At 45.5% G+C, this 24,702-nt stretch overlaps 1 protein-coding gene and 1 long non-coding RNA gene across 2 annotated transcripts in view; one reads left to right on the plus strand and one right to left on the minus strand.

Annotated features, from left to right (window-relative positions):
- Nucleotides 1-18,238, minus strand: part of NR3C2 (nuclear receptor subfamily 3 group C member 2) — a 415,953-nt gene extending 397,715 nt beyond the window's left edge. The window contains exons 1-2 of the mRNA XM_065904635.1: nt 17,992-18,238; nt 10,600-12,364 (exon numbers count right to left, since the gene is read on the minus strand). Coding sequence (XP_065760707.1) covers nt 10,600-12,362 — 1,763 coding nt within the window. The 5' untranslated portion in view covers nt 12,363-12,364; nt 17,992-18,238. The remainder of the gene's footprint in view (nt 1-10,599; nt 12,365-17,991) is intronic.
- Nucleotides 18,239-19,386: 1,148 nt separating this feature from the next.
- Nucleotides 19,387-24,702, plus strand: part of LOC136145824 (uncharacterized) — a 64,440-nt gene continuing 59,124 nt past the window's right edge. The window contains exon 1 of the long non-coding RNA XR_010658855.1: nt 19,387-19,704. This is a non-coding gene — a long non-coding RNA (uncharacterized lncRNA). The remainder of the gene's footprint in view (nt 19,705-24,702) is intronic.

The raw sequence follows: 24,702 nt of genomic DNA on the forward strand, positions 1-24,702 counted from the left end.
TTTCCGACCCAGGAATCAAATCAGGGTCTCCTGCACTGCAGGCGAATTCTCTACCAACTGAGCTATGAGGGAATCCCAAATATGGCAAAGGTACTCGTAACACGGGACAGCTAAGGAAGGCCCCTGCTTGCAGAAAGCTGCCATTCTACTTAGAGAAGTGAAATAAACACAGATAATTTCTGAAAGGTGTGTGTTCTGAAGACAAGAGAGAGTGATGAAGGAAGCGGGGGTCACCACTTTAAACAGAGTGGTCAGGGAGGGCTTCTTTGAGAGGGTGACATTTGAACTACGAGCGTCTCCAGGGAATCTTTCCAACCCAGAGACCGAACTTCCACATTGCTGGCAGATTCCTTACCGTCTGAGCCACCAGAGAAGCCCCTCAGTGACAAGAGACGGCAGCAAACCCAAATCTGAAGGCAGAGGCTTCCAGCCAGAGGGACCAGCAAGCAGAGCCCCCGGCGGGAAAGGGGCTTGGTTGTCTGAGCCCCAGAAAGGTCAGTGTGGGAAATGAGCAAGGAGGAAGCATCTTAAATCAGGTTGTCAGGGGCCTGGGGACTCAGTGCTCTACAGACCCTGAGTTATTCTACTTCAGGCTGCTTCTAATGAGGTGGGGCCTGAGGGTTACGCATCTGCCACCCAGCGTGATTTATGTTTGTAAAGGACCCTATCACTCCAGGACATTCACTTTTCGTCTTCTCTAGCTCAAGGGTTTGTTTCTTCATCCTCCTCAGCTCTGTGGCCTTAGGCGGATCATGTTTACAGGGTGAGCCTCAGTTTGCAGGTCTGTAAAATGGGGACACTAGATACCATCGACAGCCTCCACCTATGGGTTCAAGCTGGCAGTTAAAATCTGACTCCCCAGCTAACCATGGTCTCACTCCTACCCTCATCTTCTCTCCAGGACATGGCCCCATCCAGCGTCTTCCCTCCCTCTGACGTTTCCAACCTCGGTCTCAGCACAGGTCCACTGCCCACTTCAGACCTTACCTGTCCAGCAAATTTCGTACTCTGATCCTTCCGTTTCTCTGTGCCACTAACTCTCCCCTTGACCCCTCTGCCTCCACCACTGGACAGACGCCTCCCCAGGGTGAGCGCCGTCCCCTCGCTTCCAGCTGTCTCCTCTTCATCCCTCGTTCACTCCTCAGCCAATCAGTCTGAGTCCCATTCCCGCCTTTCTATAGAATTCCTTCCTGCAAAAAACCACCAGCCCCAGCTATTCAGCCTAATTCCTGGCCTTCTCCGCCCTCCTACTGGGTTCTGAAACACCATCTCCCACTGGAAGGAAAGTTCTGTTACTAACTGCTTTGAACAAGACTGTAAGAGGCATACAGTCTCTCTGGGCCTTAGTTTCATTATTCGTGCCCGCAGAGGAGCTGGATTTAGACACAGCCTTGGGGCCCTTCTAATTTGGAAATTCTAGGATGCCACGATTCCTCCCTTTGGTATCCACGATGCAGCACCTGACTGTCAAAACAACGCCCGTGTCCTTTATTAGCATCTGATGCTCATCTACCACATGGCGTTCTGTTCCTCCAAACTCTGAGCAAAGGCACCTTACACTATATTGAGTCATGTATACCTTTGCTCCTTGGATCACACCAACGCTGCCCCTCGATGGCCGTGTCTATGAGGAGGCCTTGCACACCCTGATACCAGCATTTCAACCTCTACAGAGAACTCCTCCAGCTAGAGGTGGTCTGGAACATCAAACTCAGGTCACCAAGATAAATCATCACTTCTTCTTGACCTCTCCATTTCTCTTTAACTGCTTGCCATCCTCCATGATGGTCAAGCTCATCACCTGCGAGTTTTCACTGACTTTCCACATATCTTTCTTTCCCCTTGTACTCAAATATCAGCTCCTTTATTGAAAGTGTGTGTGAGTCGCTCAGTCATGTCTGACTCTTTGGGATGCCATGGACTGTAGCCCTCCAGGATCCCCTGTCCATGGAATTCTCCTGAAATGGGTTACCATGCCCTCCTCCAAGGAATCTTCCCAACCCAAGAATCGAAGCTGGTATCCCACACTGCGGGCAGATTCTCTAACGTCTGAGCCACCAGGGAAGTCTCACCTGCTGCACTAGCCTTCCGTAATGATTTAATTCTCATGTCATCAGGCCATACACAGCACAGCAGAGACCCACAGTGCGGGGTGGGGGCCCGTGGTGGGCAGCCAGCCCCAGGCAGAGCGTCAGAGTCCCAGCAGGACGGGGGAACCACGTGCTCGCTGGTCCAGCGCAGGGTCTCAGAACTCACGGGGTGTGAGGGCATCCCAGTAGGGGGAGTCATGGCCTGAGTTCAGAAGAAGGGCATCCGGGGAGGCGGGGGGGTGGCCCTGTGACCCTGACGTGGAGGTAGACTCCAATCAGAGAGAGGAAGGTGTCTGCGGGCCGCCCCTGAAGAAAGGGGTGACTCCAGGCCTGGGGAAGGAGAAGGACAAGGTGGGGCTAAAACAAGGCAGCCCTCAGAGAAGTGATGGGAACACGGCAAAACGGTCACAGAAAGCAGCATGAATGAGCTCCCACTGGTGAAATGGGGAACAAACTGAATATCAAAAATAATTGAATATCAAAAGTAAGGGCAGTAAGAGGTTAACTCACTGCTTAAAAGAAGAAACGGTGATGTCCCAAAGCGAAAGCCACTAAGTCGTCTCTGACTCTTTGCGGCCCCACGGACTATAGAGGCCATGGGATTCTCCAGGCCAGAATACTGGCGTGGGTAGCCGTTCCCTCCTCCAGGGAACCTTCCCAACCCAGGGATTGAACCCAGGCTCCCGCATTACAGGCGGACGCTTTACCAGCTGAGCCCCCAGGGAAGCAACAAAAGAAAGTGAAAGTGAAGTCGCTCAGTCGTGTCCGACTCTTTGAGACCCTGTGGACGGTAGCCCACCAGGCTCCTCCGTCCATGGGATTTTCCAGGCAAGAGCACTGGAGTGGGGTGCCATTGCCTTTTCCAGTGGATCTTCCCAAGCCAGGGATCGAACCTGGATCTCCCTCATTGTAGGCAGACGCTTTAACGTCTGAGCCACCTATGGCTAATTTAATGAACACAAAAATGCAATGAGGATTGGGATGTGTATACAACTTCAAAGTACTGCTCCTCCAAATAGCTCCTAATTGCCAAGGGCAAAGAGTAACTTGACTGCTGACAACACCCGGATGGAGCGCTGCAGATGGACAATAAAGGCAGAAAAGGAAACGCTCGGCACGTGGCAGGAAGCAGGAGCTGACTGTGGCCGGCTGTCCGTGGTGCTCCTGCCTAGGGGCAGACCAGAACAGAAAGCTGAGGGAATGAAGGACAAGCCCAATTCGAGAGGCTTTCTACTAAAGGGCTGGCCTGTCATCCCCTAAAGTACTGTAAAGTCTTGAGATCTAGAAAAAGAGGGAATGGTCCTAGACCAAGAGAGACTAGAGTCCTGACAGCTGAAAGCACAACACACAATTCTGCACCAGGGTCCTTTCACTGCGGAAGATATTACTGGGACAACCGGCAAAACCAGAAATCAAGATGTCAGTAACTTTTTCATTTTTATGGTATCTTTGCCTGGCTGCACGGGATCTTGAGTTGCAGCATGCAGGATCTAGTTCTCTCACCAGGGATCGAACCTGGGCCCCCTGCACTGGGAGCTTGGACTCTTAGCCACTGGCCACCAGGGAAGTCCCCCAGATATCAGTAACTTCATGTTACTTTCTGGCTTTCAATGGCTGTATTATGCTTATGTCAGAGACTATCCTTGTTCATCATTCTTTGTAATGGCCTCCCAATATTTTTCTGTGTCTGCGATTATTTTAAAATAGAGCCATTACATCAAAATCAACTGCTAGAAAGTCTTCTTCTATAGTACATCACATATGCTCCTTTCTTCCACCAGCTCCGACATCCTCACTTCAGAGATCCCAGTTCCCATCCTCCAGCACTGTTACAATAACTTAACAAGGCTCCTTACGCTCCAATCCACCCTACAACCACTGCCTAATTAAGGTTTTTCCCAAGTGCACTTCAGCTCAGGCCGCTTCCCTGCGCCAACATTTCAGTAACTCCTCATTACCTGCCAAATTAAGTACAAACTTCTTCGTGTGACTTTCAAGTTCCACGGGCTTCTAGTTCCAACTGAGTTCTTCCAGGCCGTCTTTCCCCCAGTTCCCCGTATTACAGCCAGCCATACAGCTGGGCCACACTCAGGGCTTTCTGCCCATCCGGGCTTTGCTCATATAACTCCCTCCACCAGAAAGTGTCCCCCCCGCTCAATCCCATGTAAACTTCTCAGACTAAGGATAAATACTAACTCTCATCCTCCCATCTCCCCATTTTCCAAATCTTGCCCAGATCCTTTCCTGTTGAAACACCCAAACTTAATTTTGTCCATTACAAACCTTATTTCATTCTATTTTAGGTTATGATTTTTGTACATTTATTTCAACAATTTTTAAGATATTAAGATGAAAATACATGTCAGTGAAAGTACCCATCACTGATAAACTAAGTCATGGTCACAGCTGTGAATTCAAAGGGCCAGTCATCAGCTCACATCAGTCTCCCTAGGGTATTAACTTTGAAAGTATCCAAATTACTTTTTGCTTATCCTCTTTTTCCTCCTTGGACTAGAGTGTTCTATTTCTTGCATAAATTACTATTTCTCCCTATTTTCTACATAGAAATTTTGGCCTTGGCCATACCACTGACAATCTTAAATCCAGAGGTCTCCAGAGTATTAATTAGGTAACCTGTTCCTATATATATTCTTTAACTTCATCATTGCCTTATTATATAAAGAACAACATAAAACTCTTAAAATTGAAAACAAAGCCTATACTTGACAAGTTTAAAACTCAAAATTTTTAAATTTAAAATTAAGACACTATCCATTTAAACACACTTATATTTCCTGGATACTAAAAAATGTTGGAATGCAGTCCACAAAGATATACAATTTAATGACTATATTTAAATGGATTCAAGAAATCAACTTTTTTTTCTCTCAATCTGAATTTAGTAAATGAAAGAAAACAATAAATTACTTAGCAGCAGAGATGAAATTTTATCAGTTGTATGCAAGTACAGCAACAGTTGAAAGTCTGGGAAAGCAAGCATTATTTTGGAGGAAAAAAATTAAGGATATCAGGGAAAGTGAAGTAATACACTTAAATTACTGGTGATCAATAGAACATCTGCTCTTACTCTAAACATTACAAGGATAGAAGATCAGGCACACCCAGAATTTCAATATTGCGAAAGGAATCAAATCCATAAATGATACATATCCAGGTCCTAGATTCAGCATGTTGCTGCTATGCATGAGAACTGCTTTAAGTTGAATAATTTGAGTTTATTTAACTGAAACCAGGGCTTTTATCTTCACTTTAAGTATGAAGTAAACAGTTTTAAATATAATAACACTTCAGATGATAAAAGGTGAACACAGGTACATATAAATCTAGGATACTTGTGATGTGGAAAGCAAAACGTAAGGAAGGACACTGCTTATTAAAGAGGAATGAGGGGTTTTTCCCCAGTAAAATTATCACTACTTTTACCAGAAATACCATAAATGAATGAAAGTGAATGAATCATCAGAAGAAGCAAGTCTCCTTTTAAACCATTTCTAAAAATACTATTTAGAACACTAACCTGGAGAAATTCTAAGCACACTAGCAATTTCAAAATCAAAATGTTATGAGACAAATAAGAGAAAGAAAGTTTCCATGCTTTCATTTCCAAATGACCTAAGTTATTCTGTAATGGATTTATTATAGAAATAAGCACCAATAATCAATCTCTCCGTTCCAAAACCCATCATTTTTCATACTTTGCATTACATGAAGATACTTCTACCTCAACAGTTTATTTACAGAAGACAAGACATGGCAATCTGTGTAACAAACTCTTTGAATTCTGAAGCTTTTAGCTTATTATGGAAGATGGGTATTGAAAAACTTCAGGGATCACTGGGAAAAAAAGAAAACCAACTGTAGGTTATCACTAAATTGTTTCCTTCTATCATGGAAAAAAAACTGCAGTATATATTAAGATAAATTCCTGATTACGTGTCTTGAAACCTACGAGAACGTGCCCTTTGAAACAGTGAACTTTATATTCGAACGTTTAAGTCAATGTTAGCACTGTGTTATGACTATGACCATCGCCATAAACACCCAGTGTTATGTCAACAGACTAACCCTATTTCCAAAAGGAATACTGCAAAATTAAAAGAACAAGAAACTCATCATATAAGTGTCAAGTTTTATGAAAGGAAAGCTCTGATTTGAAAATAAAACAAAATGGCTTTTCCAAGCAAAATGATAGGTCACCCTTACTCATCCTTACTTTTAAATGATAAATGGTAATGATATTTTTCTACCTCAACTATCCTGGAAACTACAGAGCTGAACTTGTGATTAAGATAAACTTGAAATCAGACTAGTAAATATGTGAAGGGATTTTTCTATTTTCATTCTTAACATATATGACTCCAAGGAAACTATACAGCCACTCAGGAGTGTGGCTGGCAGTCCTCGGGGAGCATCCCGGTCAACTTATTTTCTCTCAGCTGAAGAAACTGAGGCTAAGAGATGTTGCCACTCACTCGAAGCTCACAGCTCTGTTTGTGTCCAGGTACACAGAGGACCTTCCATCTGTATGGCCAAACCAGGTCCAGTGTCCACTGCATAGCTTTATGCCAACTTTTGTCATCATATACTGGGATGACCAAAATGTTAGTTTGGGTTTTTCCTGTAAGATGGTACAAAACCCAGACAGACTTTATGGCCAACCCTACCCTTCCCTGTGTGGCCCTCAGACAATCCACCTGCTGGCCAGTCTGAGAGCTGCCCCTCTGCTCACCACTCTCACAGAACGTCCACAGGCTGCAGCAGATACGCCCTCTGTGGCCATCACTCCCTTCGATCAGCTTGAATGAGATGAGATTCTCACTTGGATGAGAATCACCGTCCTCAAGCAGACAAGGCACCCCTTCTTCAGCATAACATTTTACTAAGCTAAGGCAAATCACATAATATCCTCTTTCTGCATGAACCACCAAAGCTTCATAGGATAGACCAATAGTTCTCAACTTCTGAGTCTCAGGATGCCTTTCCACTCTTGAAAATGTGTTGAGGTCAAGATCTTTTGTTTATGTGTATTCTACCTACCGATATTTACCCTATTACAAAATTAAAATGAATATTTCTTTTAAATCACTTAAACTAAGCCATCACATGTTAACACAAACATGCATATGTGGAAAAAAAAAAATAAACTTGTGTTTCCCAGAATGAAAAACTTCAGTGAGAAGAGTGGTACTGTTTTACATTTTTGCAAGTCTATTGTCTCACTTAATAGAAGACAGCCGGATTCTCTTATCTACTTCTGCGGTCAATGTGTGGTGATGTGTTTTGGTTCAAGGATATGAAGAAAATCTGGCTTCACACTGATATGTTGTTGAAAAAAGGAGAAGCATTTTAATGGTCATCTCAGATCAGTAGAGACATGATCCTTCAGTACACTGGAAAGAGACACAGTGGTCTCTTAACGCTTAGTTGCCACATGGACTCTGAAACTTATCAGTGAACTTTTCATGCACTATTTTAGTAAAACCATTGGTCTATCTTCCGTTTTGCATGGTTCATCCACCAATGCACAATTTTTGAGTTTGTGGCCCTCCTGGGAAAGGGCTCAGAAACCCCAGACCAGACTTTGACATTTACTAGAAAACAGAGTTCAACCTAAGAATGTTATGAAACTTGAAGCAGTTACATACTGCCTTGATCCTTTACAATCTTTAATTCATTAATCTGACATTACCTGGAATGGGATAACATCATCATAAATTATAAAGTAGGCAGAAAAGTTGGATTTTGGTCCAAAGATCACAAAACAAGAAGCCAATAATGAAGCTTGGGTGAGATTAAATTAAATATTATAAAATGTAGACTGAAATCCAGGAAAAAAAGTTGGTATTTCCTCTGAGAATGATCAAAACAAACAGACGTGGATAATATTTACCAGGAAAAGCTGTAAGGAATTAGTAATCTAATCTAATTAGATCAGTAATCTAAACCTTTGAATAATATTAAAGCTTTGATAGTAAAGTTTTTGGAAAACATTAACTAACACAATAGTATATATGTAAACAAATGAATCCCCTCTAGCTATGTTAACAAGCTTATTAAGAATTTTGGAATGCTCAAGGAAAGACACTAGACAACACCCCAGCTTCCCACAAAGGCACAGGAGGCTCAAAGTCACCGATTCATAGGAATATGTAAGGCTGTGGGTCCCGAGACCGCCAAGAGGGGCCTCATGAGTTGAGTCTGGAAATGACAAAACAGTATAAATAGGACACAGAACAAACAGAAGAGCATTAATGATTTTAGCCAGCATCTGTCTAGTGTTTCTACCAGAAATATCATTACCCAAAGCAATGGGCTTCAAAACTAAAAGAGCACAAATAGAAATGTAGAGTGCCTAGCCATAAAAAAGTAGAAATTAATCACAGGACTTTTATCAACAACTATTTCCTTACACTTTGTACATTTCTTTAAAAGACTGTATGGAATTTCATCGAATGCACAAAAGAGAACACTAAAAGAAATACAGCATGTATATTATCTGTGGTGACACAGACCACCAGCCCAGGTGGGAGGCATGAGTCAAGTGCTCGGGCCTGTTGGGCTGGGAAGATCCAGAGGAATCGGGTGGAGAGGGAGGTGGGATGGGAGACCGGGATGGGGAATTCATGTAACTCTATGGCTGATTCACATCAATGTATGACAAAACCCACTGAAAAATTTAAAAAAAATTTTAAAAAAAAGGAAAAAAAAAAAAAAAAAAGAAATAGAAACTAAAGTTTATGAGCAATCCCATGAAATGCTAAGAGCAATTGCTGAAAGGTATATAATACTCCACAATGCATACTGTATTCCAGATGATGGTCAAAGGGCTTCTCATAATTTAACTCATTGTCTTGACTACCCTTGAGATGGGTACTACCGAATTCCCTCTTTACAGATGAGAAGACTGAAGGACAGAGAGGTGAAGACATGTGCATGGGGTCACAAAGCAGTTTAGGGGCAGAGCTGGGTATTTCAACCAGGGTAGCCATGCTCTTAACCACCAGGCCAAACTCCCTCCAACCAACCCACTACAAGCATCACTCAACAAAAATACCTACATTGTGTGCAGACCATCCTTCTCAGAAAGTAAAGCAGAGCACCTGCTGAGCTTGGTTCTGACGAAAGCTATGGCATTTCAGCATTTGTGCAAAGAGTTTAGAATTTAGGAGAGGGCAACAGTGTTAGCGTAGGATTAACTAGTCATGCTACTGAGAACTGTAAGAAGATGTAAGTCTCCTTTATGGAATGTGAGCTTCCATAAAAGCAAGGGGAGTGAGGTATGAGTCAATGAAGAGGAAAAGAAAGCACAAATGAAAAGTTTTTGCTTTTGCTTCAGTAAAAAACAAAAGGAGAAGGAACACAGAATACACACTAATCTTACGTTTTGTTGATGGGAATGGACATTTTCACCACCAAACAAGTTTTTAAGGAAAATAGCCACATCTTCCTAGAAGCCACTGTGAACTATATCTAGGAAATCTATTCTTTATATGTTCAATAAAGGGATCATTGACCACATCTAGGTAATAAAAACAGTACTGAAGCAAAGTCCAACACAAGTATTCACTGTATTACTTAGAACCACCCTTTACAGTCGTATCTGAAACCTCTTCCTTGTTTTTTCTAAATATATACAATATGCTATCTACAAGAAGGAAAGCCAAGAGATATTTTACAGTAAGTAAAGTATGTCTCCTTGCAGATCTTAAAAGTTATAAATATACCAATCTGAAACTGCAGTGACATACTTCACTTCCAAAGAGTAGGAAAGCAAAACGGGCCACTTAGTAATTTTAGATGTGCTGAGTCTTTAAAAAGCCCTCCAGAGTTAAGGAAATGATGTATTTGTGCTGAAGACCACGACTTACATACGATTAACCAATCTAGAAAAAGATGAAAAGGGTGGGGAGCTTGTGGGTAACAGATTTGGAGTTTTATTTCATTTTTCACAACCAATGAAGTGATTAATAAAGAAAACTCAGGAGAAAAAAAAGACTATGACCACAAAGAAAACAATTTAAAGCAATGTTAGTGAACCAGTATACAGCTAAAGAAAAAAAAAAAAAAACCCTAGCACTAGTTGCTAAAGTACACAGGCATTAGGAAACAAACTTATCTTAAACACCTACCAGCGACAACGCAGAAGGGGAAGAATACCTATGTATAACGCGTACATGTGCTCCTTCCAAATCGATGTAAACATTTGAGACTCAAAATTTTTGGTTTCTCTATAATGAAGGACAGGGAAGCCTGGAGTGCTGCAGTCCATGGGGTCACAGAAAATCAGATACAACTTAGCGACTCAACAATAAGAGATTTCAAACATACCAACAAGCAAAAGGGTAAGCGTAGAATGACCATGCTGAAAAGGAAACAATCAAACAGGACAGTGAAATGTGTTTTAATTTATCAACAGCAAAGATAACGTTAACCTTCAGCATTTTACACAGCCATGGTTTTCCAAAACTGGAGAAAAAGGCCGACTTACCTTGATACGTTTTCTGGAATGTATTCTAGGACCGGATATCCATCACTTCTTCTCGATGACAGGTCACTGTGTGATTTCCATGACTCCACCAAGGTATTGACCGGAGGGAAGGAACTCAGGTGTTGGAAAGATTGGTCTCTAGCTGATCGTGATAAAGATATTGTACCTTGAGCACCAATCCTATAGTGAAAGGACTGTCCACCTGAATTCACGCCAACGATGGCAGATGGAGGGATGCTGGCCTCTGGGTAGAAGCTCCCATCATCCGGTTCTTGTTTTATCCCCATGGGGAACCCGCTGCCTTCACAGTTACCATCGAAGCCCGGCACAGGTGGTCCTAAAATTCCTGATAGAGAATAATAGTCTTTATCATCCATAAAGGAAAAGTATGAGCCATCCATGAATGGAAAGGGGTTGATCGCTGGATTCCCTTTAAAAGAGGTGCCGGAACATGAATGCTTGGTTGACTCTTGTTTTATTGGTACTGAGAAGGGGGAATCAGAATTTATTTTGCTGTTTCCTCCCAGACATGAGCTGCTGAAGGCTCCGTCTGGCTCTGGCTTTATGTACTGGATGATGTTAAGCTGGCCAGCCACACCATGGGAGATGGCATTCTCTGTCTCCTCAGTCTTAGGAAAGGGGACCTCTTGAGCACCTTTCTCCTGGGTGTCTGGACTGGGAACCACATCTCGGGCTGCGCTGGACCCCACCGGGGTGCCCGAAGCGGTGTAGCTGAAGGCGGTGCTTCCGGGGCTACAGATAGACCCCACAGTACTAGCGGCTGGGCTGGACAGGGTGGATCTGTTGTTTGTGTTGGAAGGGCTGGAAACGGAGCACCTTGAGTTGTTGATGTTTGCAGGGCTGGATACGCAGGATCGCAGAGTGACGTTACTAGGACTGGAGACGGGAGACTTCACACTGCAGTGACTCGGGGGGCTGGAAATCGGGGATTTCATGCTACTCAACGGGCTGGAGAGCGGTGAGCCCACGTTGCTGGCATGCGCTGGGCTGTGAGACCTGGAGCCCCGCGTCTCCACATTGGGGGAACATGGCAGAGGGGTGCCCTGGGCGATGGGGCTGTGCACGGGGAAACCGCCGAAGCTGGCTGAAGTGGAGGACACACAGCTGATGCTGGCGGGGCTGCAACCCGAGGATGACAGGGTCAGAGGGCTGCAAACCGCCGGGCCCTTCTCGTGCCCCAGGATGGGGCTCTTCACCACGTTGCGCGTGACCCCCCCATTAACAGAGCCCCCAGAGTCGGGCAGGAAGGACCGCAAGGGCCTGCTCGCACCCCCCAGCGTGGAAGGACGGTGGCCATTCTCTCTGTAAAATTTCACAAGCTGTTCGACGTTCTGATACATCTTTGCTGGACTCCCGCCTCCCTGGGGGTTCTGCTGATCATAGGCATAGTCGGCCTCTCTCACGGAATCCATGTACAAGCCCATGGACTCGGCCACCGTGGCCGAAAGTTCTTTTGATTCCAGCTCGGTTTTTATATCAGATGGCAAAATCCCGGACCGACTGTTGTCTTGCTGGAGGCAAGGGAGTAGTTCGTGTTTCTCTTTGCTGCTTCCTGGAGTACTGCTGTTTGGAATAGCACCAGAGACACAGCTCACGTTGACGATCTCCATGTAGTTACTCTCATCAGGCTGCTCCGCGGGTACAGGTCCCAGGGCAGGACGCTCTGCAGGCTGAGAAATTTGACCCCACCGTCTTTCCATTTCGAGACCTTCAGGGAGACTGTGGTAGCCTTTGGTCTCCATAGCTAACATAAAAATTTGTATAAAAAAAAATCGAATTAGAGTCGTGGATAGTAAGGTTGCTCTAAAAGACATTCTGAAATTGTACTGACTGAGCTATAAGTACATATTCTACTGATGATAAGCAATACTTCCAGTTATACTCAAGTTATTACCTTGAGTATAGGTGCTGATACAACAGAGTCCTGACTATAATTTGTCCAGAAGCCAGAATATAAGAAGCAATAAAACTATTTCCCATCTAAATAAAAGCAATATCTTTGCTATAATAGAGCAAGCAATAAAACTATTTTGCATCTAAGTAACATCTTTGCTATACTACAGCCTTTGGAGTTTGGAGGAAATTTTACATGTAAAACATCTTTGCTATAATATAACCTGTAGAGTTTATGAAGAATATTTATAAATGTTAGCTTATTTAATATGCAAAGTAATCCTGGGGACTCCTGATGCAGCCAGAGAGGAAACTGAGGGTTTAACCAAGTGGGCCACTTGCCCAAGGTCAAAGACACAGTAAGTGACAAAGTCAGGTTTAAAACTAAATCTAATGCCAAAGTCTTTGGAGTCTTTCCAGAATATGGAAGCTGCTTTCCATAGCTACTATGTGACTTGATTAAAAAACAATGAGGAAATGTAATTAACATTACCATTTCCCAATGTAAAGTCATCCCCTGAATGATCAGAGGCCAGATAACTTGAGGATTATTTTCAAAACACTAAGATTTTCGTCAAATAGATTTTGGTGAAGATAATTTAATGTCAATTCTGAACAGTGAAGAGTCATATATCCTGATTAATTAAGCTAGTCCATAACTCAGAGGCTGAATGACAAGTTGAGATGTCAGGACTCTAGTCTGTATTTCAGTCCTGGCAAGGACTCTGACATGCGGCCTGACCTAGTGGTAGCTCTACTGAAAAGACTCCAGACAGCCAGATTCATTCTCAACAGTTAATGGTAAAAGTCTGAGATGGGTCCTGACAATTTATGTGTTCATTCATTCAACAAATATTCGGCAAGTGTGTGTTGCATCCTGGGTCTACAATTAGCCACTGAATCTACAGTGAAAAACAAAACAGGCCCAATTCCCATCCTCAAGGAGTCCCCAGGATTGTTTTAGACATACTGTCTTATCTACTGGCTCGCTCTATAAATTTATTCCATAGATAATCATAACAGGCTGTGTTTATATAATTCTTATGCATGATATGGTTCAATGACTTATTACAAGCCTTTCACAGATATTAATGTACGTAACCTTATAAATTACCCTACAAGATTGGCAGAGGTACTGTCCCAAAGGATACAGCCGGGAAAACCGAGGTAGAAGCCACACAGCAGAGCTGAAATTTGATCCCAGATGTCTACACCAAGGTCTCTCAACCATGGCACTGCTGGGGGCCTGATAATGCTTTGCTGAGATCTCTCCTGTGTACTGTAAGATGTCCAGCCGTATCCCTGACCCCTACCCACTAGATGTCAGGAGCATTCCTCCTGCCCCGCTGTGACAGCCCCAAATGCCTCCAGACTTGCCAAAAGCCCCTAGGGGGTGTGTGTGGGGGGGGTGCAAAATCACCCCTGGCTTGAGAAGCACCACTCTAAAGAAACATCTCTCAAAGAAAATTAATTCCCTCAATAAAATTTCATTTGTGCCTTTTCATGCATAGAACTCTTAAAATCTTTTAAGTATGCATTTTTCGAATCCTTTCAGGTGTATAAACAATCTCTGACCCAAATAAAGGTCCTGACCTAAAAGCTGCAGTTTCTGCAGTGCTGAACACAGATATTACTTTAGACTTCTCAGTCCTTTCCCCCCTTCTCCCACTCACGATATTCATTCACCCTACCTTCTTCTCATTAAAAAGAGACTAGGAAGACTTTTTGCTCCAGAAATTCTATTAAAATGGAAAAAATAATATAATGACTCTACTAAATAAATTAGCATCAGATATCACAGGGCTCTCTGGCAAAATTTAATGCCCAAATTGTCTGAAGATCATAATTACTTCTTACTTTTCTGTATTCTATACTAAACTTTTAAATTCCCAGAAGGAGGAAACTTTATCAACTTTACCACTGCATCCCAAGATAATAGTATAGTGCAAATAAAAAAATGTTAAACTATTATAAAATAATCAATACCCAGTAATTTATGAACATTAAAATCTCCCAATTATTTAGCATGCTTTTACTTAAAGAACATTATTCTATAAATTCCTAATCACAAAACAGTGGAAAGTAAGCCAAGTTATGAAGTTGAAGAGGTAGTCTGATAATTTCAGCAGGAAAAATTACTGTGGATGAAAGCCAAGAACTGAATATAGTGAAACGGGACCAAAACAGCTAATACTGGCCTTTTGTACCTTACTGAAAAACCATTTAGTGATAGCCATGGGTTGAAAAATACCAGTAAATATGTGCTGCTTCTACTTCTCAGAATATTCAGCCTTCCCCATACCAAACTGGAACAGTATAGATAAGGTATAGATAGATACTTCAGTCCCAAATTCATCAAACCACAAGAAATATGTCTACTCCTGTTTAAAACTGAGCACCTTCTGTGTATTATCCCCCCACACCCCAATCTTATTCCTAAACCCACATTCCCTTTCTTGGTGAATTGCACCACCATCTATTCAAATGCCCAGAAATCACCCCTGCCTTGGCACCCTTACCAAAGGTCTCCACGAGTTCGAGTTCACCCCTCCCCACTACCACACGTACAGTCTCCCAGATAACAGGACCATCTGCCTTGAGTCTGAAGGATCATCGTCATCCAGACTTCACTCCAAAAATTCTTTCTCCAAACTGTCTTTAGGAAAGGATGATCACTCACTGCCTTTTTTGAGGCTTCACAGTGGAAATTCACATGCTAAAACTCTTGGAAGTTCTAAGGTACAGAAACCTGTTTCCTTTTTAATTCAGAGTTCCCTAAATAATTTGGCCACTGCACCTTTTTTTTCCCCCACACAACACCTACTAATATGCTGAGGGACACTTTTCATCACTGTGCCTCAAACCAGGAGCCGTGTCTTAGATACATAAGGATATATGAAGATTTGAAGAGAACATTTACGTGAGCGCAGACAGGCAAGAACCATCTTAAAGCACTCTACAAGGAAGTGCCTTATCAGCTAACATCATGCAGCTGATCACAACTTTCCAAGTCCTGTTTGGCTAGCCCTGAACTCTCTTGACAATAACACAAACCAGCCTGCATTTCACCACATTATTGACAAGGCTATCATTAGAGAATTTGCACAGGCTTTGCTGAAATCTACATTAGCTTTAAGACATTTTGATCTGTCAACCTAATATACCTCTCAACAAAGAATATAAAGGTTGGCAACCAACAGGAAAGAATGGAAGATGTCTAGCACCTGCATGGCTTCCACTGGAAGTATTTTTAAGGATCAGGCTTTTTTTTTTTAAAATATGATTATTGAAATATTTTATGCTGAATTCTCCCTATTATCTTTTCCTTTCTTTTTTGTAAAAAAAGTATTTATTTTTAATTGAAAGATAAGTGCTTTACAATATTGTGTTGGTTTCTGCCATACATCAACATGAATCAGCCATAAGTATACATATATCCCCTCCCTCCTGAACTTTCCTCTCGCCTTCCACTCCATCCCACTCCTCTAGGTTGTCACAAGCCCTGGTTTGAGTTCCCTAAGGCACACAGCAAATTTCCACTATCTATGTTACATATGGTAGTGTGTAAGTTTCCATGCTATTCTGTCCTATATTAAAAGATCTTCTCTATAAAACAAATGGATCAGTTAGGAAGTTATTTCCCATGTCGTCCAGGAAATCCAGGTTGTCTTTTTGAAACTGGCATACGGACCATGGCTTGAGCAGATTTTCAGTCAATCACTAGTGAATACTGAAAATATTAGTTGATGAATATGATCCTCATAGAACTTAATAACTAGAGGGTAAAGGTAAGGTTTTTGCTACTAAAGTATAAGATTAAACAGTTAATGATATACAAATCTACTCATATAAAATCAGGCTTGTCTCCCTTACAATGGAAACTATAACATATACTCCCCTTGGGGCAAAGACAAAAAACCATTAAGATCCCTTAATTTTCAGGCAAATGTCTCCCCTCTTAAAATGAAGGAACTTTCACATAGGGAAAGTAAGGAAAAATATTGACAGTTCTACCTTGTCATACATATGCTCTTAAACACTATTTTTGCAAAGGGAAAACCTGACTTTAAATTTTTATATTTTACAGACTCTGTTAAATTGCCGTTTCCTATAAGGAAGTAGTTTTTTTGTTTGTTTCAGGAATATTAACAAAGAATCTTGCAAATTTATATTTTATCTGAAAATACTTTCACTTTTACAACCTCCCAAACACAGTTCCATTTCAAATGCATCATTTTCTATAGTTATCTGACTATAATATTACATCCTCAAGATAGAATCTTAAGAATTTTATAATTTGTATTGGTTGCATAGTTGTAAAAGTTCACTGTTTGTAACTCTTTTGCTGTCATCCCCATTACTTAACTATAACCATGTTCCTTGTTTTAACAGATGAGATAAATGATAGAAATCAGCCCAAGGTCACCTAAGAGAGCCAGAGAACCAGTTAGAACTGAACACACCTGATTTCTATTCACTCACCTAATTCACTGAGCCACCTGATCGTTCCAAAGCCCCAAACTAAACTATTTCTCCCTTAAAGGAAAAAGCTCCCCTTTTAATATTTTAAAAAACTTCTTTCCTCAAGCATTTCCATGATAGCCTGTCATGAAGTCAAATCTAAAATGAAAACTTCCCAGAACTTCACAGGTGGAGAATGCTGTTAGCATTACTATGTAAATATCATCAATAACAGCACCTAGAGAAATGCCAATTCAAATATTAAAATGCAATTTACTGCATTTGAAATTCAGTGGTTTCCAAACTTGTCAGGTATCAAAGTTTTCCTAACTTCTATGTTACAATAAATACTTAAACCTTTTGGTGCCATAAACCATTATGATTTAAACCTGGTCGTCTAAAACTCACTAGGAAAAGCTGAGCACCTAAATTCAGTAGCAGGGCACGGATGTCACCAAAAGAAGCTTCATCCTTTCTCTCCTGCCTTTAGAATTCGAACTGATGCCACAGAAAGCATAATCTCTTCCAGGAGTTTCGTGAATCCTAAGGCACGGGAAATGCACGAATTTCCAGAGCCCCTTTCCTACAGAATCTGTCGGGATTTGTATCTCCTTCAACTGCCCTTTTTTCCGCTACACCTCTGGCTGAGATTTGGGAGCTTCCGCAATTTATAGAGGAAAGAAATATTATTCAAACGTCCTTTAAAAACTGTACAAGACAAACGATCCGAAATTCATCTTTGGGGAAAGAGAAGGGTGACAGACCTCCCACTGCCAAAGGCGGTAGAAAGCTGCTCGTTAGAGGGCATTCATCCAAAGTGGCCAAACTTTCCCAAAATAGTCCTCTGGCGGCCAAAGGGGGGAAAGTGGAAAACCAAAACAAAACAACAAGCACACAGCACCCTACTGACAGTGCCTCCGGATTACGCAGCCACTTCTGCCTGCAAAGTGCACGCTCCCGCGCCGCGGCCACACGCAGAGCCGGGCAAGCGGCGCCCAGCCGCGCACCCCTACACACCTGCCTCGGCCGGGGTCCGTCTCTCGGCGTCTACCTGTTGCAGCGCTCGCCAACGCCACGACACCCCTGCTGCGGAGCCCCCCTAAATCCAACCACATCCAGGCCAGCGAGTGCAGCTCTCCCTGCAGCGGGAGAGCCCGAGGCAGCAATGCTCTTGCACCCAGGTGACTGCACGGGTTTCCTCGGAGCAGCCTGAAGTTGGCTTGCGTCTCACCCGTCCAATGACACCCCGGGCGCGGAGGGGTGGAGAGGAGGGGGCAGGGGCAGGGCTAGGGCTAGGGCGGGCGAAGCTGGGAGGGAGAGAGACGGAGAGGGCGGGCGAAAGCCCGGAGGGGGAGTGGGCCAGCTTCGGGGCCGGCCCTTTTAAAAGCGGGTCACATGTCCAGATAAAAAGTTCAGGTTGCTATCCCGCCCCCTTGGGCCCTTTCCATTGGCCCGGGGGGAAGCAAGGCTCCACGCTGCACGGGTCAGGCGGGCTTCTCATTGGACAATCCAGGCTGTCAGTCATCAGGAGGACGACATGACTGATACAAAGTTGCTGCGACACAGCCTGGACTCGGCAGCTCCCTTAAAGCCGCAGAAGCGGAGGCCGCTCGGGGTGCAGGGCAGCGACTACGCCACTAGGTCCCACGACACGCTGCCCCCCACTCCCCTCGCTCCACTACCCCAAACTTGCTCACGCCCACCTGGCTCTCCTCCTGGTCTTCCCCAGGATGTCTGGAAAGACGCGAAAAGTCTGGGGACGCTGAAGAAGTCGGTTTTTAGAAAGCCAGTCAAGGTGTCCTCCCTGATGCTCTCCACCTGCAGCGCCAGGTGAGCGGCAGCCCTGACCCAGGCACCGCCCACAGCGTCCGCGCGCACGGAGGGACCCTCAGTGGGCTTCTCCCGACCCCCGAGGTTCCTTCCCCGCCCCTCTCGTCAGTCTCCCGAGTTACCTTTCAACACAGCAGCCGCAGCGTTCGCTGCCAGCAAGCAAGAGGATCACGTTCCCACTCGATTTGAATTTCCTTGTTTTAACCGTGCGGGGAAAGCGAGTGATTTCAGTGCAGCCAAATCCCTATAAACACGGCCTCTCTCCCACCCCCCTCCCCACCCCTCCACCTCTGGCGGGGTCAAGAGCTGCAGCACTCCTTCCTTATTGTATGTATTGCTTTCGTATTGGATTTTTCCAGTAGTTCAATTTGAAAGAAAGCTGACCATCCAGGATAGTCACTTTTTAATAATGGGTGGGAAGGGGTGCACGTCATTGGGAGAAACAAACAGGAGCGGGGAAGGAAACAAAACTGTTTTCTAAGGATCAAGCGTCTGCAAGAAGAAATTTCGGTTTCCCTCCAACCGCCTCCACCTCGACTCTCCTCCCGCCCACCCCAGGGCTGTAGTTACTAAGCAAAAGGATGGGCTTCTTAACTTTGATTTCTAAGGACTTTGAGGCTCGGAGTATGAGGCTCCGTTTTATATTCCCGACTGGCCCCGAGTCAGCACCGGTGACGTACACACCTAAATCTGGTCCCCGGGCCCTTGGCGACCCGCAGCCCGGCGGCGGCGGCAGCTGTGCGTCCTCCCGCCTCACCCGTGCCCCGCACCAGCCAAACTCGGAAGTGGGGGGGAGGGAGTTCACCCTGTGCCCAAAGGCCCCTCCTCTCCGTACAGTTAATTAAGCTTCGGGATTCCAGACCCCGAACCCAGGAAGACTCGAACTCTCAGTCGCTCCAGGTAGGGAACTCCCTGGTCGCGGGAGAGGCGGCGGCGGCGCACAAGAACTGGTTGCGACCCCCGACTCCTGTGCTCAGCAGTCCCCGGTTCTGAGCGGCTCCCAGCGCCCCCGCAGCCGGGAGTCCCCGCAAGTCTCCCAACTTTCCCGCGGGGCCCGAGGTCCTGCGCGCTCTCCGGGCCAAGCAAGGAGCCGGGCATCGATAGCTGCCGGGCCCGAGCGCAGACGGTGGGCAGGAAGGAGGGGAGTCCTGGACCTAGCGCCCGGGCACCCGAGGAGAAGACGGCTCCGGCTGCGCTGCCAAATTATTCATTATTAAAGGAATGGACGTGTCTCTTTTACTAAGTTTTTACCACCTTTACGGAGGGCCAGTCTTGCCCTGGATCTCAGTTTCTTGCAAAATCTAGGTTAGAATCTTGCAGGGACCGGCCGCCACGATTGCTCGCCCGCCGCCCAACAACCCTGCCCGGAGGCGGCCGGGTGGGAACCTCGTCTCCATCCCGCAGCCCACCTCGGCTCGCCACCCCGCGCCCTCTGCGCGGAACATGCCTTCCCGGGGCCGCCCTGCGCTCCCCGGACCCCTCCCGCCGCTGTCAGCGCCCAGTGACTGTCGCTGTACACTCACCTTTTCTAGGACATGGTGGGGAGGCTGGGGCGCGGGGCGGGCGTTGTGTGGGGGCAACCAGGCTCCCGCCGCCGCCGCCGCCAGCAAGTCCAATACTAGCAGATCGGCGGTAAGGATGGAGAGGAAGAGACTCCCGGCAGTCGTCCTACTGACGGTGGGTAGAGCAATAGAGCCGTAGTGTTGTTACCCGGCAGGAGCAGACGAGGCGGCGGCGCCAAATCGCGCAGAGGGGGACGCGGGCGCTCGCCCGCCCCCAGCAGCGGCGGCGGCCGGGCCTTAGGCGGCAGGCCCTCTCTCGGGGCTGCCGGTCTCCCGGGCGGCGGCGGCGGCTGCCCCGGGAGCCGGGAAGTTGTGGGGGGTTGACCCTGCGCCGGCCGCCCCGCAGCGGGCTCTCCGCGCCCCCTCCCCAGGCCTGGGGTGACCGGTGACAGCTCGGGCGGCAGAGCGTGTGAGTGTGTGTTTTGAGGGGGGTGGCCGCAGGGGGAGCCCTCTGCCGCGGCCCCCTCCCCGGGTCACACCCTCCGCAGCAGGAGCAGGCAGCCGAGCGTCCGGCCACCGTCTGGTGGGAAACCGGGCCGGGGGCGCCCGTGGCCCCCGCCCCACCCTGGCCACTGGCTGCGGGGAGGCCGATGGCAAACGCAACCCCAGTGCACGTCACCCCACACCCCTCCTCACGACTCCCCAAAGTCCAGCCCTGACCTCGCGCCCCGGGCCTCAGGTGCAGTTCCCAGCCGCCGGGAGGGGAGACGCGGGCTAGGGACCATGCGCGGGGGGCGGGAGGGAAAAGTTTCTTTTCCTGCTCCTCCGCTGCCCACCCCCCTTCTCCCTCGGGCTCGCCGCGCCTCTGCCCCACCCCCACCGTGGGGGGGGACGCCGAGGAAGGACCGGGTGTCTGCGCGCGGGGGAGACTGGCGAGCAGCGGCGCCCGCCGCCGGTCCCCTAGCTCTGACAGCGCCCGGGCCAACGCCGCCCGCTCCGCGGAGCGAGGCGAGGACGGGGCCGAGCGCCAGGCCCCCTCCCCCCGCCGCGCGCCGAGCCCCGCGCGCCCCCGCGCCGCCCCGCGCGCCCCCGCGCCCTCCCGCCGCTCCGGCGGACACCTACGCAGACGCGAACGGGAAAGGGGGGCGACCGAGCCGGGAGGGCGGCCGGCGGCGCCCCGGAGCGCGGTGCGGCGCGGCGCGGGGCGGGGGAGGGAGCTGCGACCCGCGATCCCGGGAGCCTCTGGCTCCGGCTGCCTTGCGGAGCCGCCTGCGCCTCCCGGCTCTGGATTCTCCCCAAGTCCCACACCTCCGCCCCCCCGCAAAGCACACAGATCACCCCCATTAGGGCAAATGTGTGTGCGTGTGTGTGCGCGCGCGCGTGTCCACGAGCTCTCACGTGTGGGAGGGACGCTTCAGCCCCAGACTAATATCTCACCGTTACACTTAGCCTTAGTGGAAGATTTTGGGTAGGGGGGACGCACTGTGGATATCACGACCCCTGTTCTGGACGTTTATGACTCAGTTAAACTCCAGAAACTGACCACACTGGTCCCTGTCCCGGCTTTTACACTCCTTTTCCTACAGGTTTTATTGACTCCTTCCCCCTGCCCTCTGCTGTGCGCCGTCCCCGTTTTCTTCCTAAGGAACTGTGGAAGTTGGTCATCCCTTCCCACCGTGTTAAACGCAGGACTGCCCTGTTAAAACCATCGCAGCCCCGCATGCCCACGGCCCCAGCCGCCAGCTGCCCCCTGCGGCGTCACCCACACACTGCCGGCACTCCCCCGTTCTTAAAGTGGCATTTGGCCCGTGGCGAACAACCTTTTGCTTGTTTCCTTAGGTGTAGGGAAGGTCAAATTCTTAAGGTATTATGTTTAGGTGAAATCAAGAAAAAAAAATTAACATAGTAAATATTCAATGAACTTTAAAAAGAACCACCATGTACAAGTATACTGACTGAAAAATAATTATGAACTGCATCAAAAATAGGATGAATTGACACTCATGAGTTGATAAAATGGACAGAAGGATAGATAGTTAATGTGATTAAGGCATTATATACTAGTAGAATCTAGGTAGTGGGTTTTTTGTGGGTTTGAAATTTTTCCTAATGAAATGTTAGAGATAACGAACCCTCCTTTAAGGTAATCTTTATAATGTAAGTTCAGTTTACAAAATTGATAAATCTGGCATTTGATTATTCCTTTCCCCTTTACAAAATGATTTTCCTTAAACTTTGTTTACCTAGGTGCTCCTCCACTATTTTAATCAGTAATTTTATTATGGACAACTTATCAGGGAGCAGATTCTGATGTAATGTGGGGTTATTGTAACTGCAACATTTTAGAAATCTAGATGATTTCTTCCTGCGTTTTCCTTCTGTCCAATCTCAGATTGTAATCTTTCATGCTTTAAAGCAGTTTGGTATTATAAAACTGAGATTGAGTTTTTAAGCATTTACATATATTCTTTTGAAACTGTTGCATACCAGAATCGCATAAGGGGACATCCATATGCCCATGTATATCAATTTCTCTTATCCTTCAACAGAGATATTAGGGGATCTTGCCATTAATATTAGGCAAAACTTTATTTTTGGATATTTGAGTATTTGCCCAAACTTTTGAACAATTATTTTCTTTTGCTGGCTGTAAGAGGTGGTCTTGTGCCACCCTAGAAGGAAAACAATAAAATCTTTGGCGAGAAGGTGGCACTGGGGAGTCACCCCACAAGTGCTGTCTCTGAGAGACTCCACCAAAGATGGAGATGCAGGGTTTTTTGGTTATTCGGAATACTCTTGGTTCCAATGCTTGTAAATAAAGAGTCCTATCAACTTTGAAAATGTACATCTAGGAAATGTCATTACTTGCTGATTTTTAAGCTCATAACAAACTTTGTTCTTTTGATCCTTTTAGATATATTTTTCTTCGCAAAAGGATAGAAATGTGCTTTTAAGAAAAAATAAATATTAAGAAAGTAAAAGCACAGAAAAGGACCTTAACTTCATCTCCAAATTATTGGAGACTACTTAGAGCTGCCAAATAGTCTGAAACCTTGAAGCAAGCATCAGTTCGCTTCCCTTCTGACGGTTGTTCAGTCTCCTTTCACAGGACACTTCCCTCCCTCAACCCATTAGCGTCAAGCTCCCTGAGATTTGCTACCTAAAGTGCACGACTCAGCGTTTGCAATTTACATATGTGACATCACATCCTCTATTATATAACTTCAGATACAAAGCCTAATATCATCTAAGTTTGTACTGGAAAAAAATCCTCCCTTGCTCTTTATTTCAGCTTTAGCAGAGCAACCCCTTAGATCTCTGATCCAAATCTCACTTCATCCAACAGCTGACACTGGGGGGAGAAAAAAAACCCCAAAAATGCATGGAGTTGTTAAAGCCATGAAATGATAAGCAACCCCCCCCCCCCATGAATATATTTTGAAATGTATTAGATCTCCTTTAGATCTTTATTTACTGGTAGGAAAGTAAAGCCCATTAAGTAGCATATAATTTAATTGTATTCAATAATTTTAAAAAGTTAAAGGCTAAGCATTTGGACATAGATAACTTCATTAATAAGCCTAGTCATGCTGGCACTTTTTTTTTTTCTTTCAAAAAAGCTAAGTTTTTTTCCCCCTGTCTCTTACCAGCTGTTAGGAAGAGTTGAGAAAGACAGAGAGAGTCAGAGAGAGAAAGGCGGGGCTAGGGTGGGCGCTGTTGCAGAGAAAAGATGAATAGGGGAATAATATAAAATAGAATTTCTTCTTTGTTTATTGAAACACACACATGTTACAGTTTATAAACATTGCAAGCAAATAAGAAATTGTGGACCAGAAGAGAAATACAAAACATATCAGAGTTTGTTAATTCCCAAAATAGACCCAATTCAAGTTTCTGGACTACTTGGAATATTTTTATTAGCTTTGCTTACTCATTAATTTCCATATTTGTTTACCTAACTATTCATCTGTCTACCTTAATTTCATTTGCAGTCATTTTAAACAGAAAACACACAAACCTCATCCATCTCGATGACCAGATTTTGAGCTGACAGAGCACCAAACAGAACATGCATCACAATTAGTGTGCAACATTATTAGAGGCAAATCAGATTGCACTGTGCCTACACTGATGTTCTAAATTTAGAAATAATGTACAGTGGTTGAAAAGGGGAGGGGGACTCAGAGCCGTGTATTTTAATAAAAATAAAGATATTTGCAATTCCTTCTCTCCTCTTTTTCTTGGTTTAGTGCAGGAAATTCATCACCTTTAAATAACTGTGCTAATCTTACATAAATAACTGCCTGGTTTGTGAGCTCATTAGAATTATGCATCCGGCTGCTTTTCTGATATTATGGGCAATAACAACCACAGAAAAGTGAAACAGTACAGTGGG

Source organism: Muntiacus reevesi, chromosome 13 (genome assembly GCF_963930625.1).
Source record: "Muntiacus reevesi chromosome 13, mMunRee1.1, whole genome shotgun sequence".
NCBI lineage: Eukaryota > Metazoa > Chordata > Mammalia > Artiodactyla > Cervidae > Muntiacus > Muntiacus reevesi.